The sequence below is a fragment of the Antechinus flavipes genome, chromosome 4 (assembly GCF_016432865.1).
Source record: "Antechinus flavipes isolate AdamAnt ecotype Samford, QLD, Australia chromosome 4, AdamAnt_v2, whole genome shotgun sequence".
In the NCBI taxonomy this organism is placed as follows: domain Eukaryota; kingdom Metazoa; phylum Chordata; class Mammalia; order Dasyuromorphia; family Dasyuridae; genus Antechinus; species Antechinus flavipes.
Genome location: NC_067401.1, coordinates 314710950 through 314725048, shown reverse-complemented (window position 1 = coordinate 314725048; position 14099 = coordinate 314710950). Strand labels below are relative to the sequence as shown.

General features: G+C 37.5%; 2 protein-coding genes across 16 annotated transcripts in view; one reads left to right on the top strand and one right to left on the bottom strand.

Moving 5' to 3' along the window:
- AKAP7 (A-kinase anchoring protein 7) overlaps positions 1-4329 on the bottom strand; it is a 228146-nt gene extending 223817 nt beyond the window's left edge. Inside the window, exons 1-3 of the mRNA XM_051996732.1 lie at positions 4210-4329; positions 3698-4156; positions 3329-3588 (exon numbers count right to left, since the gene is read on the bottom strand). Of these exons, the coding sequence (XP_051852692.1) occupies positions 3329-3588; positions 3698-4156; positions 4210-4329 (839 nt within the window). The remainder of the gene's footprint in view (positions 1-3328; positions 3589-3697; positions 4157-4209) is intronic.
- EPB41L2 (erythrocyte membrane protein band 4.1 like 2) overlaps positions 3558-14099 on the top strand; it is a 292918-nt gene continuing 282376 nt past the window's right edge. For all 15 annotated transcript variants that reach the window (XM_051997728.1, XM_051997742.1, XM_051997740.1 and 12 more), the window contains exon 1: positions 3558-3763. The gene's annotated coding sequence lies outside the window, so the exon portion shown is untranslated. The remainder of the gene's footprint in view (positions 3764-14099) is intronic.

Genomic DNA, 14099 nt, shown 5'->3' with positions numbered 1-14099 from the left:
AAAAAGAGGAAACTTTCCAGGCCGAAGAAGAAAAGGTAAGAAGATCTGTGGAGGCAAGAAAATATAATAGTATAGAAAAAATAAGGCTCTTAGTAGGAAATGGTGTGAAATAAAGCTGAAATTAGATTGCAACTATATTTTGAAGGGTGCTTTCCAAGTCAGCCTAGAGATTATAACTTTTTCCTGCCAATAATGGGGAGTCATCAAAGGTTGATAAAGAGGATTGATTATGAAAGTGGTATGTTAGGAAAATTATGGTGGTAGTTTATAGGAGAGATTCAAGGGGAGAGGGTCTGGAAGCAGGAAGTCTGGTAAGCAGGGTATTGCACTATTCTAGGTATGAGGTGATGAGGTGGAAATGATGAAGAAAATAATTCCAATTATGAGATCAGACTGGAATGAATGAAAGTTTAAACTGAATACTTAACAAAGAGGAAAGTAAAAGAATAAAAGGGTAGACAACTAGTTACAAAGTAAAAATGAAAAGTAGTTGGAAAGGTCAGAGGACAAAAAAATTATTAAAATTAATGGCCAGATTAGGAGGAAATAAAGGAAAAAAGTGCCTATATAGGATATTAATTTGGTTTTTTAAAAATATATTTTATTTATTTTATTGAATATTTCCCAATTACTTAAAAAATTTTAACAATATTTTTTAAAATTGAAGTTCTGAATTATTTCCCTCCCTGTCTCTCCTCTATTCTTGAAAAAACAAGAAATTCAATATTTCTTATTTATATTACATATATATGTTAAGTCATGTAAAACATATATCCCATATTAACCATGTTGCAAAAGAAATCACAGACAAAAAATAAAGCAAGAAAAATAAAAAATAAAGAAAAAAGTTTGCTTCAATCTGCATCTAGAATTCAACAGTCCTCTGGAGGTAGACAGCATTTTTCATTATGGATCCTTTGCAATTGTCTTGATCAGAGTAGCTAAATCTCTTACAGTTGATTATCCTTGCAATATTGCTGTTACTGTGTGTAATGGTTTTTTTTTTTCCTCTACTGTCTTTACTTCACATGATTTCACATGTTTTCCCAAGTTTTTCTGAGATCATGCTGCTTATCATTTCTTATATTTCTCTATAGAATGATAGTAATATGTCACATCTTGTTCAACTATTCCTCAATTGATTTCCAAATCTTAGCCACCAGAAAAGAGCTGCTGTAAATATTTTTGTACAAATAGGTCCTTTGCCTTTTTCTTTGCTCTCTTTGGTAATAATTTGGAGAAAGGTCAGCATTAGTAAAGAAAAGAATCTTTGACTTTGATTGAGGGAAACTCCATAAAATTTTTAAAGAAAGTCTTTAGCAGAGATAAGTTTTTGTTAGAGTTAAGTGGTTGGAAACTACATTGAAAAAGGAAAAGGGATGAACTGGATCTGGAATACGAAAGAATAGATAGGAGACAGTAAAATTTGTTATTGAAAATGAAGGTTCAGAAGATTTACTTCAGATAACTTAAATCTTTGAGGATATCTAGTTCAAACTCTTATTTCACAAAACAAAAAAACTGAGAACAAGACACTTAGGCAGGGTCACTGTATAAATAGTTAAAAAAAAATACTTTATGGGACATGGAGGTGGTGCAGTGAATAGAGAACCAGTCCTGAAGTCAGGTGGACCTGAGTTCAAATCTAGTCCTTTACACTTAACACTTCCTAGCTGTGTGACCTTGGGCAAGTCACTTAACCCCAATTGCCTCAGCCAAAAAACAAAAAACACAAAAACAAAAACCTCACACTTTAATGTTTGTAAAGCAGATGCTATTATTTTATCTAGTTTTCCTTATCTAGGTTATGTTACAGAACATCTAAGGTAGCATTTGAACAAAATGTCTTTTTGATTTTAAAGCTCTTGTTCATTTCTAGATTCACATTTTTTTCCCACTATACTGAGATGAACTAGGAACCTGGAGGAAGCAGTCAGTCCCAAAACATTTATTAAGTGACTACTATGTTCTGTTCATCATTGAGGATCAAAATGAAAAGAAAGGCAACATTTCCTGCCTTCAATGAGTTCCCTTTAACTGGGGCAGATAAGATATAAATAACCAGGAAAATTCAAGAGATATACATAAGGCAAATTCAGAGGAAGGTACTAGCAGCTGTGGGATATACTAGGTGATCTGAGTCTTGAAAGAAGCCTGGAGGACTTCAAGAAGTAGAAGTGAAGAGAAGAGCATTTCAGGTATGAAGGACAACCAGTCAGAGCCAATGCAGGGAGGCAAGAGATGGAATATCAGGTGAGACCTGCAAATAGGCCTGATGTGTATACATTGTATGATACATAGAGCTAAATCCATACAGGTATATATGGGTATGGGGAGGCGACAAAGTGGTTAAAGTGCAAGGCCTGGAGTCAGTAAGATTCCTCACCTTGTGTTCAAATCTGGCTTCAGATACTTACTAGCTGTATGACCCTGGGTACATCACTTACCCCTGTTTGCCTCAGTTTCCTCATCTGTAAAATGAGCTGGAGAAGGAATTGTCACATCACTCCAGTATCTTTGCCAAGAAAATCTCAAATGAGGTCACAAAGAGTGACACTTATAACAAAAGTCTAAGAAGACTAGAAAAATAGGAAGAGCAGATAAATTTAAATGTTAAACAGAGGACATCATCTTTGATCCTAGAAGAAACAGGCATACAGCTGGAGTCTATTGTGGAGGAGCCTTACATAATTAGGAAAGTCACTTTGGTAAGGAAAGGGAGGATGGATTGGAGACAAGTGAGAGAGAGCTTTTGCCATAGACCAGGCAAGAGGGAATGAGGGCCAGAAGTAGGTAGAGAGATAGTGACAAACAGGAGAAATATCTTGAAGAAGTAAGAAGCCTGAGCGCTAGATTAGATACACGGGGTGAGAGTGAGAAATCAAGGGTGATACATACTGTGGTTTGCTTTGCAGCCTGAGTGATGAGGGCGATAGTGGTACCTTCCCAAATTTAGAAAAGGAGGCATGATAATGAATTCTGGTTTGGATATCCTGTTTAAGATGGGAAACTGCAGCTCAGGAGGCTGGATATTATAGAAATGGGAATCAACTGCATGGAGATAACTGGTCCTCTGAGAACTCCAGCTTTGGAAAGATGAAGAAATAAAGGGCAATTAAAAAAAAAAAAAAGGCCAGAAGGGTGTATCCTATAAAAAAGAACCTCCAAGGGAATTGTAGTACAGTGGAAAGAATACCTTTGGTACCCTGAGACTTGGATTCAAATTGTGAACATCTCATTTCCCTTCCCCGCGGCTCGTTTTACTTCTCCGTAAAGCGAGGAGGAGATTGGCTGATTCTAAGGTCCTTTTCAGCTCTAGAAACCCTACGATTTTTGAAACAGAAAAATAAAAAAAGTTTGTGTCTGGGCATCCCAGAGACTTGAACCAAGACGAAGAGTGTTTTGCGCGTAGGGGAACGGGGCTGGGGCAGAGGGATGGAGCCCCGTCCTCCGGCTCAGCCTTTCTCTGGGTTTCCGTGCCAGTGGCGTGTCCTGGAGGGGCTGGCGGTGGGGGAGCGGGAGGGGTTTCCGCTGCAGGGGGCGGGACTGTTGTGGAGGGCGGGGCCGAAGCGCGGACTCTTCTGACGGCTCCAGCCAGGGAATTTCAATTTGAAACCTGCGGGAGGGAGGACCGAGAGGAGGAGGAGGAGGAGGAGGAGGAAGAAGAAGAAGAAGAAAAAGAAAAAGAAGAGGCAACCGGGCGGCGGAGACTGGCGACTCGGGGCGCAGGGACTGAGCCAGCTCCCGGCAGGCATCGTGCGGGGTAAGCGGCCGGGAAAGGAGGGAAGGAGCCGGCGCTGGGGCCGACTCGTGGTTCGGCTTGCTGGGGTGGCTCTGATTTCCCCTCGGGCTGCCACTGGGAAGGGGATCGCGGGCAGGAAGCTGCGGCGGCCGGACGGTCCCCGGTGGGGGCGGAGAGAGGGACGGGAGGGCTGACTGGGGGATGTTCTTCGAGCCCTGTTGCTCCAGGCCGGAGCCGCCCCCCGCTTCCCTTCCCTGCTGCGGCTCCTCTTCCTCCCTCCCTCTTTGCCTGCTCCCCCGGAGCCTCCAGAGGGGGCTGGAGCCGCGCGTCTTTCAGAAGCTCGGGGGCGGCAAGGCGCGCGCGGCGGGCACCGGGGCCGGGGCACTGATGGGGGCCTGCGGGCGCCCCGGAGTCCTGGAGGGGAGAAGGAGGAGAAGAGGGGAGGAAGAGGAGGACGTGCGCTGCGCCCCAGCCCCGCGGGTCCGGGCGCGGGCGGGGGGCGCGAGCTCGGCCCCTCCTGCCTGCCGCGCTCCAACCTCCAGGCTCGGGAAGCGAGCAACTTGATCTCGTTTTGTGTGTGTGCGCATTTTTTGTCCCTTTTCTCTCTCTCACCCCCTTTGGAGGGGAAACTTACCTCCTTTGCTCAACGCTTTGGCAAAGAATAACATCTGTATTTTCTTGCAACCCTTCTCCCCCCCCCAAAAAAAAAAAAAAATCTCCCCGCACAGTGCAGGCTTGATACACATAAGAGCTCTCCCCCTGCACCCTTGCACAAGCACACACAAGAACTTCCCTCTTTGCACACACACAAGAGCCACCTCTTTCCTTGCACACCCCCACACACGCAAAAGCCCCTTTCTAGATGTGTAATCCACTGTGTGTAGATTTCTGTATGTGTGCTCACCTCTGTGCGCGTGCAAAAAAAATTTTGGGGGTTCATGTTTGCAAGGAAAAGGGGGGCTCTTGTGTGTGTATATGTGTGTATGCAAGAGAGGGGTTCTTGTATATGTGTGTGCCAGGAGAGGGGGCTCTTGCGTGTATATATATGTGTGGATATTCAAGGAAATGGGCTTTTCTGTGTGCACAAATGTGTGTGAGTGAAGGGGGGCTTCTAAGGCTTGGGCCCAGGGGAATCACAGAGAAGAGGAGAGATACTGCAGAGATAGCAGCAGTAGCTGCAGCTGTTTGCCACCCTTCACCCATGCCTTCCCCTAGCTTACTAAGCAGGGGACAGACTCTGACTCCCTGGCTAGAAGTCTTTACTGCTTTGACCCTACCTCACCTAAAACATAGCCAGGGGCTTCTTGCCCTTCCTCAGTCCTTGCATGGAGAGTAGAAGAAGCATGGGGGAAAGAGGTTGAAGAAAAGAACACATTTAAAACGAAAAAAAAATTTTTGTTTTTTAGGCATTCCCATCCTAGGAAGAGAGTGATAAAAGAAGACAGATTTATTTGGGGGGGGGGGGGAATAGCAAAAGGATTAATAATTACAAGCTTTTTAAAGTTAACAGCTAGGAAGACATTGGAAGGTCTGGGCTTGAGGTAGTCCAATAGGAATTCTGAAATTGAAGCAATTAGTGTTTGCTTCATTTGGAGAAAGAAGAGTGGAGTTCAAATTCTCATTCTGCCATAGAACCATAGGCAAGTAAAGCTGTCTGTGGGATTCAGTTTCTTTAGGAGGTGCTTTTCTATCTGATTCTAATTCTACATTATTTTCAATAATCTAAATTTTAATAAAATTAGTTAAATTTATGCTCTTCAGTATTTATGTACTTAAGGGCAGTTTTATACCAGTCTGAGTCCTTGTAGGTTATTTTCAGTCCAGTAATCCCAGGATGCCAAATTGGAAAAATGTTGTTCCCAGTTCTACTTGCTTTCCCAATAGCAAGGATGTTTGACTGTGGTAGGGCATAAATCATTATGCTTCCCAAGGCTCCTGACCTCCTCTTGAGGTCAGAATTTTTTATATCTTTTATAAGAGCTCTTGCACAGAATAGTGACATTATTTTGGGGACTATCATGAGTGTGAAACTTTAATGATTTCATAATTTGTATTTGCAACAATCATAGCTTCCTTTCCTAGTTTTCAGCAGTACCTCCATTGGAAAAGGGAATGCTCACCCCACCCCCACCCCATCTGTTGATTTTCCCATTGCACCAGCTTCTCTTTATTGGGAAACCTGAGTTCTAGTCCTAGATTTATCATAAAGCTGTCTGTGTGACCTTGGGCAGTTATTAAACCTCATGTGTGAAATGAGCTGATTGGGCTACTTGATCTCCAAAGTTCCAAGCTAACTTTTTTTTTTTTTTTAATTTTTACTCTAAGCATTGTAGAAAGTGTAAGAGCTCTCTCTTACCTCTTTCTCTCACCCTCTGTCTCTCTCTCTCTGTATCTCACTTGCTCTTTATACTCTTTTAACCTTTTTTCTTGTTTACCTAAATATTTTCTTTTATTTTTCTTTCTTGTTTTTGTCTCTCTCTTTTTTTCCAGTCCCTTCTTCCCATTTTGCTGAGTCTTCCATTTTATTCTAAGAATTTTCAACAAACAGTACTTATGTTCTAAGCAGCCTTCATGAATTTGACACATGAGGGGAAACTGAGCACTCTGTACATTAGAGTTCTAATTCTTTAAACATTGTCCAGAGAAACTAATACTGCTTGGTCCTATTCAGTTTCCCTTTTCAGTCTATTCTCTGAGCAAAATCACTAGACTGCTGTTTGGGCTACTGGTGGGGCTGAATTGCAATGCAATCTTGAATTGTGATAAGGGCCAACCAAGCACATCAATCAGACTCTTAAGTCTGACATTAATTTGAATAGCTAGACTGTCACCTTTCTGGTGCTTTGCTCCTATATTCCAACTTGAGACCCCACCCTTGCAAACCTCTCTGATATCTATTCTCAGTCACTCTTTTGGCCTGATTAGAGAGCTATGTATGTTGTAATACCTTGGAACAATGAAATGGATTTAGGACTAATTTAATCCTACCCAGGCTCACAGTCACTTCTTGGGCAGATTTCCCACTGAAGTCAGTAGTGGTCTTGTGTGCAGAAGGACTGCAGAGAACAAGAGACTGCTCATTTGGAGTAATGGGGAAGACAGTTTCTTTCCTTTCTAAAACATCCCCTTTTTAAGAATGACCTAGACATAATGGCCCTTTAATCTTTACCTCTAGTCCTGGTAGTTAGAGCACTGTGTGCAAAGACTTTCAATGGAAAATGTCCTGGTGGGCAACCAGCTTAGAAAACTTCTGAGATCTATGTTAGATTTGAGGCTAGTGTAAAAAAAAATAAAAGAACCAAATGGGAAAGTGGGAACATTGTCTCTTAAAGAGAGAATTTCAGCAAAGGAAAACTTGTTCATATAAAACCTATTGCTGATTTTAAGCTAAAGATATAGTGTTTGAATGTGTGTGTAGGGAGAGGTATGTTTATGTATGTGTGCATATGCATATAAATTTATGTATGTATATATAGGTATGTCTACATGTTGATATAGGTATACATATATACATTGTGTATATATACATGCACAAATCCCTTCAATGATATAATCCATAGAACTTCATCCCCATGAATAGTTGCTGCTTTTAGATTAAGGGTTGGAGAAGAATATTGAATGACCTTCTCAAAGTAATAACTTAGAAGTTGCAAAAATAGAATATTTAGCTACCCCTTTCCCTCCTGACTTCAGTCAGCGTTTACTACTTTTACTCTCATGAGACTGATTATGTGTGGACCCCACTATTTATTACCCACAGAACATGGTAAGATAGATAAAGTTTTTAGGGTAGCCTTGACCTAGCTTCCGGACATGAGGGTGGCTTTGGGTTTTTGCATTTTCACATTCTTGTGGTTTGCTGTTTCCAAATTACCAGCTCTCAAGAAAGAGAGTTCAGAAAACTACCAAATTACCAGAATATAAAAATAGATTTTTAAAAACCAGAATCATGTCTACGTGTACTGCCCAACCACTTGCTTTCAACTAAAAATACTTGCTTGCAGTGATGACAAAGCAGTTCCTAACCAAAATATTTATTGGTAAAATCACTCTGTAATTAGTAATATTGCGTATCCTTATGGGTAACACCAGGTTCCCCTTTAAATCACTGCTATCCTGTTACTGTGGCTTGAAAGCTACGGAGTGTATATCTGTGACATTCTGTTCAGAAGGCTGAATGAAATTGGTCTACAAAGCTTAAGGAATGCAGGTTTTTGTCTTTTCATACAGCCAAGAACTGTGTATTTTTTAATTGTTTGACTTGGGCTCTGTCACCACAGTGGGAAAACAGGAGCAGATTTTCTTTACCCTAGAACTAAAGCAGCTTGTTTAAAAGCAGTGTTTGTGAAACTTTGTGAAAGTGTGAATGAATTTCCAGTTTTTTAAGAGGAAAGAAAATAGATAGTTTGTAGTTGTCCTTTACAGAGTAGACAGTGCATTTGGCTTTACTTAAAAAAACATGTTATTATTTATTTCAAGATAATGGAAATGTGTCTTCCACCCTTTCATTTGGAAACTTATTTTCAGTGACCTTGTTTGTTTTTTTAGATTTAGAAGAGCATAGCCACTGGTTATCCTTACCAATGAAAACAACAACAGCCAAACAAACAAACCTCAAATATTTATGCTGGAGCCTATAGGCAGCAGATATTAAATGAGTTTTGTTTTTATTATCCTTTCTCAACTTTAAATAAAAAATTTCAACCTGGAAATTGTGAGTAAGCAAGAGAACCTTACATGGTGCCCCTCAAAGTCCAAGGTGAACTTGGCATTCCATGCCAAATTTTCTTACTCCAACTCTCTCATATTTACTTCTTTCGCCTATTAATTCTTCTTTTCATCAGATATTAATCCTGGCCCTGATTTTTCTCCTTGGAAGTGATTTCATTCTCCTTAAATTTTCATTCTAGATTTGTTTAGCCTGCTTTCCTTCCTTCCTTCCTTCCTTCCTTCCTTCCTTCCTTCCTTCCTTCCTTCCTTCCTTCCTTCCTTCCTTCTTTCTTTCCTTTCTTCCTTTCTTCTTTCCTTCCTCTCTACCCCTCTCTTCTTCCTCCCTCCCTCCCTCCCTTCTTTCCTTCCTTCTTCCCTTCTTTTCTTCCAATAGTTATTTATATTCATGTTTTATGTCTCTTTTTAGATAAGCTCTGCTAAGTCTAGAACTCCATTTAAAAAAATCTTGTTTCATTGTTTTGCCTCTAATAAGAATGTATTAATAATAGCTAGTATTATAGTTTTATGTTTTAAGATTTGCAAAACACTTATGTGAACTCATTTGATCCTTACTACAACCTTGGAAGGTAGCTGCTAACATTATCCCTATTTTACAGATGAAGAATCCGAGTTTGTGAAAGATTAAGTGACTAGCTCAGGGTCATTAAACTAATAAGTCTCTGAGGGTGGATTTGAACTCTGGTCTTCCTAACACCAACTCTACACATGCATATCTGCCTTTTGAATGCTTCAATAAAGCAAGCATGTTGAATTGGTTAAATTTGGACTTGATATATTTAGTGAAGTGTCCACATTTTCACTTTGCTGACATCCTGTGTCAGATGTGTTATCTTGATTTCACTTCTTGTATATTAACCTCTTCCAGAAGGATACTTCTATGATTAATTATATCTTTATTGTTTTTCAGTCATTTTTAGTCATCTCCCAATACTCCATGATCCCATTTAGGGTTTTCTGGCCATTTCCTTCTCCAGTTCATTTTACAGATGAGGAAACTGAGGTAGATATTGTTAAGTGACTTGTTCAGGTTTACCCAACCAATAAGCATCTGAGGACAAATTTGAACTCAGGGAGATGAATTTTCATAACTCTGGACTCAATATTCTATCTACTGCATCATCTAGCTATCCCCAAATTAATTTAGTTTTAGATTTCACTAATATCCTTAGGTCTTCTTCCACAAGGAGACAGTTTTCCAAAGTTTCAAGATCTCAGAACTGAAAAAAGTTTGGAAATCATCTAGTGTGTTAATTTTTTATGGATGAAAAAAAAAAAACTGAAGCCCAGGGAGATACTCCTCTAATTGTTGTTATAATTAGTTGTAGTTGGCCAGACTTCTTGATTTTGAAGTCTTTGTTCTCATTAGGCTGTTTTAATTAATTGTATTTGCAGTTAATTTTCCTTTATAATTATATTTATTGCTATTAAATGCTATTTTTGTCACTGGCTGCTCTACCAAATTTTCAGTTATACTGAATTCCAAATTTGTCCTTAGGTGAAACTGTATTGCTGGTGAATGTAATGATTGATAACTTTGATTGAAATTAATTGGACTGACCTCAGGAGCAAATCCTGTTGGGTGTGTTTTAAAATAATTGCCCTGTCAATCTGCTGAAAATTAACATTTCTTAAACATTTTAATTTTTTATGTAGAAGTAGAATTGCTGTGACTTGAAATGGCAATTTTCTCCATCATTTTTATTTCCAAATAGAGTCATTTGTAAAAAAAAAAAAAAAAAAAAAGAAAAAAAAAAGCATTTCAATAAAACCAACCAATGTTGTCCCATTACAAATGATGTTGACTCTTAGGGTTTTAGATAATATACTTATTAAAAATAGCCTTTCTTTGCCTGTGCTTTGTAGTGTTTGTAACATAAAGGTTTATGACATAAATAAATGTGCTTTGTTAAATATTGCCCTCATTTTTAATTGTGTGTATGTATGTGTGTGTGTATGTTTTATAGAATATAAGGGAATTTTTAATTTATATGACATGATTGATGCCACTTTTCAGGTTTTCTCTACTTTTGTGGGGCATCCATCAATGGCATGCATATGGCAGAAATTTTTGTTCTTGGTTCAAATAATCCTATCTAGAACACTATCTTGCATGTTCTAAAGGAAGATGTTAGATAATTATTCTTGCAATCTTATTATTAAATACACACAAGCCCTTGTTATATTATAGATGACAATGAAATGATTTGATGTGCAAAATTGTATTTAAAACTTGTTGCTTTTATCATTAATAAAGGCACAATGAATAAAAACTATGAGGGGAAGAGTTTTATTTCTGTTTCTAGCCTTTTGAATATTGTTTTAAAATGTTACTTCTTTGAGGATAACCTCTCTACTCAGGGTATAGAAAAAATGTTAATTGAGTGTCTTGAAAGACTCTGACTAGTTTGTTACATCTTTTGTTACCCTTTACATTTGAGGAATATAGAGCTGGAAGGGGCCTTATCATCTGGCCCAATTCCCTTATTCTTCAAGTGAAGAAACTGGTATATCTGAAATAGAAAACTCAGAGGAAATTGAGTGTTAATTTGTGGGGTTTCATAGTAAATGGTGATAATAATAAAAAATAAAAAAAATAATATTCTCCCCTTTATATCATGTCAGTGACCAGTATTAGACTTCTCTGTACTTTTGCTGTGTCTGTTATAGATATAAATGGAAGAGCCCAGGCTATCATCACTCTTTGTTGTCTTTTCTCTCAATGAAGAAACTGCACAATCTCTTCCTTGTTCCTTGAACCATTGCTGGATTATATATACCCATGTAATTTCTTGCTTTCATTTGTTTCAGGAGTAGATCATACTGGATGAAGTACTTTAGTTTGCCCTCATATTAATGTTTCTGCCTTTCTTGCTTATAGGAGTTTTAAAATTTCATCATAGCTGCTCTCCTTGTCCTAGACAATAAAATCTTTTATTCTAAGTTTTTTATTTCATTTTTTTTTGAGGAAAACTTCTGCAGTACCACTTCATCTTCAGTTTGGAACAGTTTTCCATATGATTGTTTATCATTTGCAATTCTTATTTTGATAATGTTTTATTTCATTTTATTTTTTTTTGATCACTTGCCTGAGAATGGCTCCTTTAAAAGAGAACTGATACCATATATATACATCTTAGATGGCTGATTTTAGTCATTGATACTTCATGCAAAATTTTTTTTCATTCAGCAGTTTATTTTGTCTTTATTGATTTTGTGTACAGAAGTTTTTTTTTTAAATTTTGTGTAATGAACAATTGTCTATTTTGTCTTTTACAATTCCTCTAATTGGTGTTTGAATAAGAAACATTTCTCTAATGTTTGTTATAAGAAACACCCACTTCTGTTCTCTTAATTTTTTTCATTGTTGTTATTCTTTATATTTAGTTTGCACATCCATTTTAAGCTACTAGTATGTGGTGTAGAATATTAGTATAACCTTAATTTCTGCCAAACTTAAATTTTCATGGTGTTATCAAAAGAATCTTTCCCCTATTAATTTATTTCCTCAGATTTATCAAACACAACTCAATGTTTCTGTCATTTGCTTATCTTTTCTCTTTCATCAATCTGCATCTAACCAGTGCTAAATCACTTTTAAAGAGTTCTACTTTATAAGCTAGTTTTAGGAATGATTATCTTAATGCTCTTTCAGTTTTACTTTATATTTCTCTTTTAAGATTCTAGACCTTTTTTTCTTAGAAAAGGATTTTGTTGTTTTGTTTTATTCTATAAAGTATCCCTTCTGTCATTTGTCTAAATATATGTTATGAGGAAGTCATTTTTATTTTTTTACATGGCCCAACTATGAATGGTGAATATCTTTTCAATTATTTATCTTCTTTTGTTTCTGTAAAATGTTTTGTATAGTTATTACATGGGTATCTAAATAGGTTATTATCCCTGGTTGCATTGTTGTTTTGCATTTTTTTAGTTATTTTGATTTAATTCCTTTTTTGTAATTTCTGCCTAGGGCTTTTAAAAATATTGCAAAGCAATGCTGATGAGTTTTGTGGATTTTTTTTAGTAGTCTGCTAACTTACTAAGTATCTTAATTGTCTCAAATAGCTTTTTCACTGATTTCTCTAGAGTTTTCTTAGTATGCTATCCTGTCATCTATAAATAGGAATAATTTTGTCTCCTCTGCTAATATCTGTGTCTTCATTTTGTTCTTTTGCTTTTTTGTTATAGTTAGTGTGTCTAGAACTAGGTCAAATTATAGTGGAAAAATGAGGGAAATGTTTATTATAATGGTCATATCTATAAAGAAGGAGCATTGCACTCCAGACCTTTATCTCGGTTAAGAGTGTGATATTAACTAAAATTGTTCCATTAGTCTTGAGGCAAGAAAGAATTTTTCATAGTCGAAAGTACAAAAAAACCCAGAACCTTGTGTTTTCTTCTCTAGTCAGTTTCACTCATATATTAGCTGTTGTTAGATCTGTTTTGTGTTGTCTAAACCTTTAATTTATAATATGCCTTAGTGTAAAGATGAAATGTTACTGTATTAATGAGTATAACATCACTACTTCCTCCCACATCCTATACCTTCCATTTCAAAAGATCCTGATTCTATCATTTTTTCTACCAATCTAGACTTTATGTTCACCACACTTTAGTTAAATTAACCATGTAAATGAGTTGCTGCACCTCTATTTCTCCCATCCCATTAAATTGCAGTATGCAAAAATGCCACCTTTTGGTGATGAAACAGATAAAGCTAACAAGACAAGGCCTCTAAGAGACACACCCCCCTTTTCAGGACTTTTCTAGTTTGTTCTACCCTATTAGAGCTTATACTTCTATCAGTAGCTGCTGGGGACTCAAGGACCCTCTTCATTGCATAATAAAGGCAACTTTGGGAATGATAGCTAAGTATATAATACTTTAAGGTTTGCAAAATTCTTGATACATCTCATTTGATCATCACTAATAATCTTATGAGGTAATTGCTATTATTTTCCCTCTCTTACAGATGAGGAAATTGAGGCAGACAGAGGTTAAGGGACTTTTGAAGAACCATAGAATTAGGAAGTATCTGAGGCTATATTTGAATTTTTTTGGCATCTCCTTTCTTTGGTTAACAAGGCATAAAAAAATATGAATGAAAATATCATTTTTTTTCTATGTTTGCTATTATCTACAGTGTAGAAAGGTCTGTTGTTGATTTTTTTTTTTAATTTCAACTAAATGATGAAAAATTCATTCTTGCCTCAGGGACACAGAGTCAGGATAGGGATGGAAATGAAACTGGGGCTTCTACCTCTAGATCCATCAGCCTTCTTTTTCTTACAATTCACACTTACTTGGTAGATAATGGAATTCCCTAATCTTTGCTTTTCTGAGAGGAAAAAAGTGGATGCTTGCTGAGCTTTGGGAAGTTGCAGTGCCATCAAAATCTAATTGCCCTTATCAGTTTTATCATCTTATCATCTTTAGTTCAGAAGGTGGGTACAGCAAGGGTTCCCAAGTTTGGCGACTTTCATTAATTGTGTTAATGATATTTGTGCTGTCTTTGACAACATGCATAAACACAAACCCTTACTTCTTAGGTTTCAGAGTGAACTGGGTGATCATGTATCAAATTTTCAATAGCACAGTGTTGTCTTTAAAATTCTCTACTTGTACA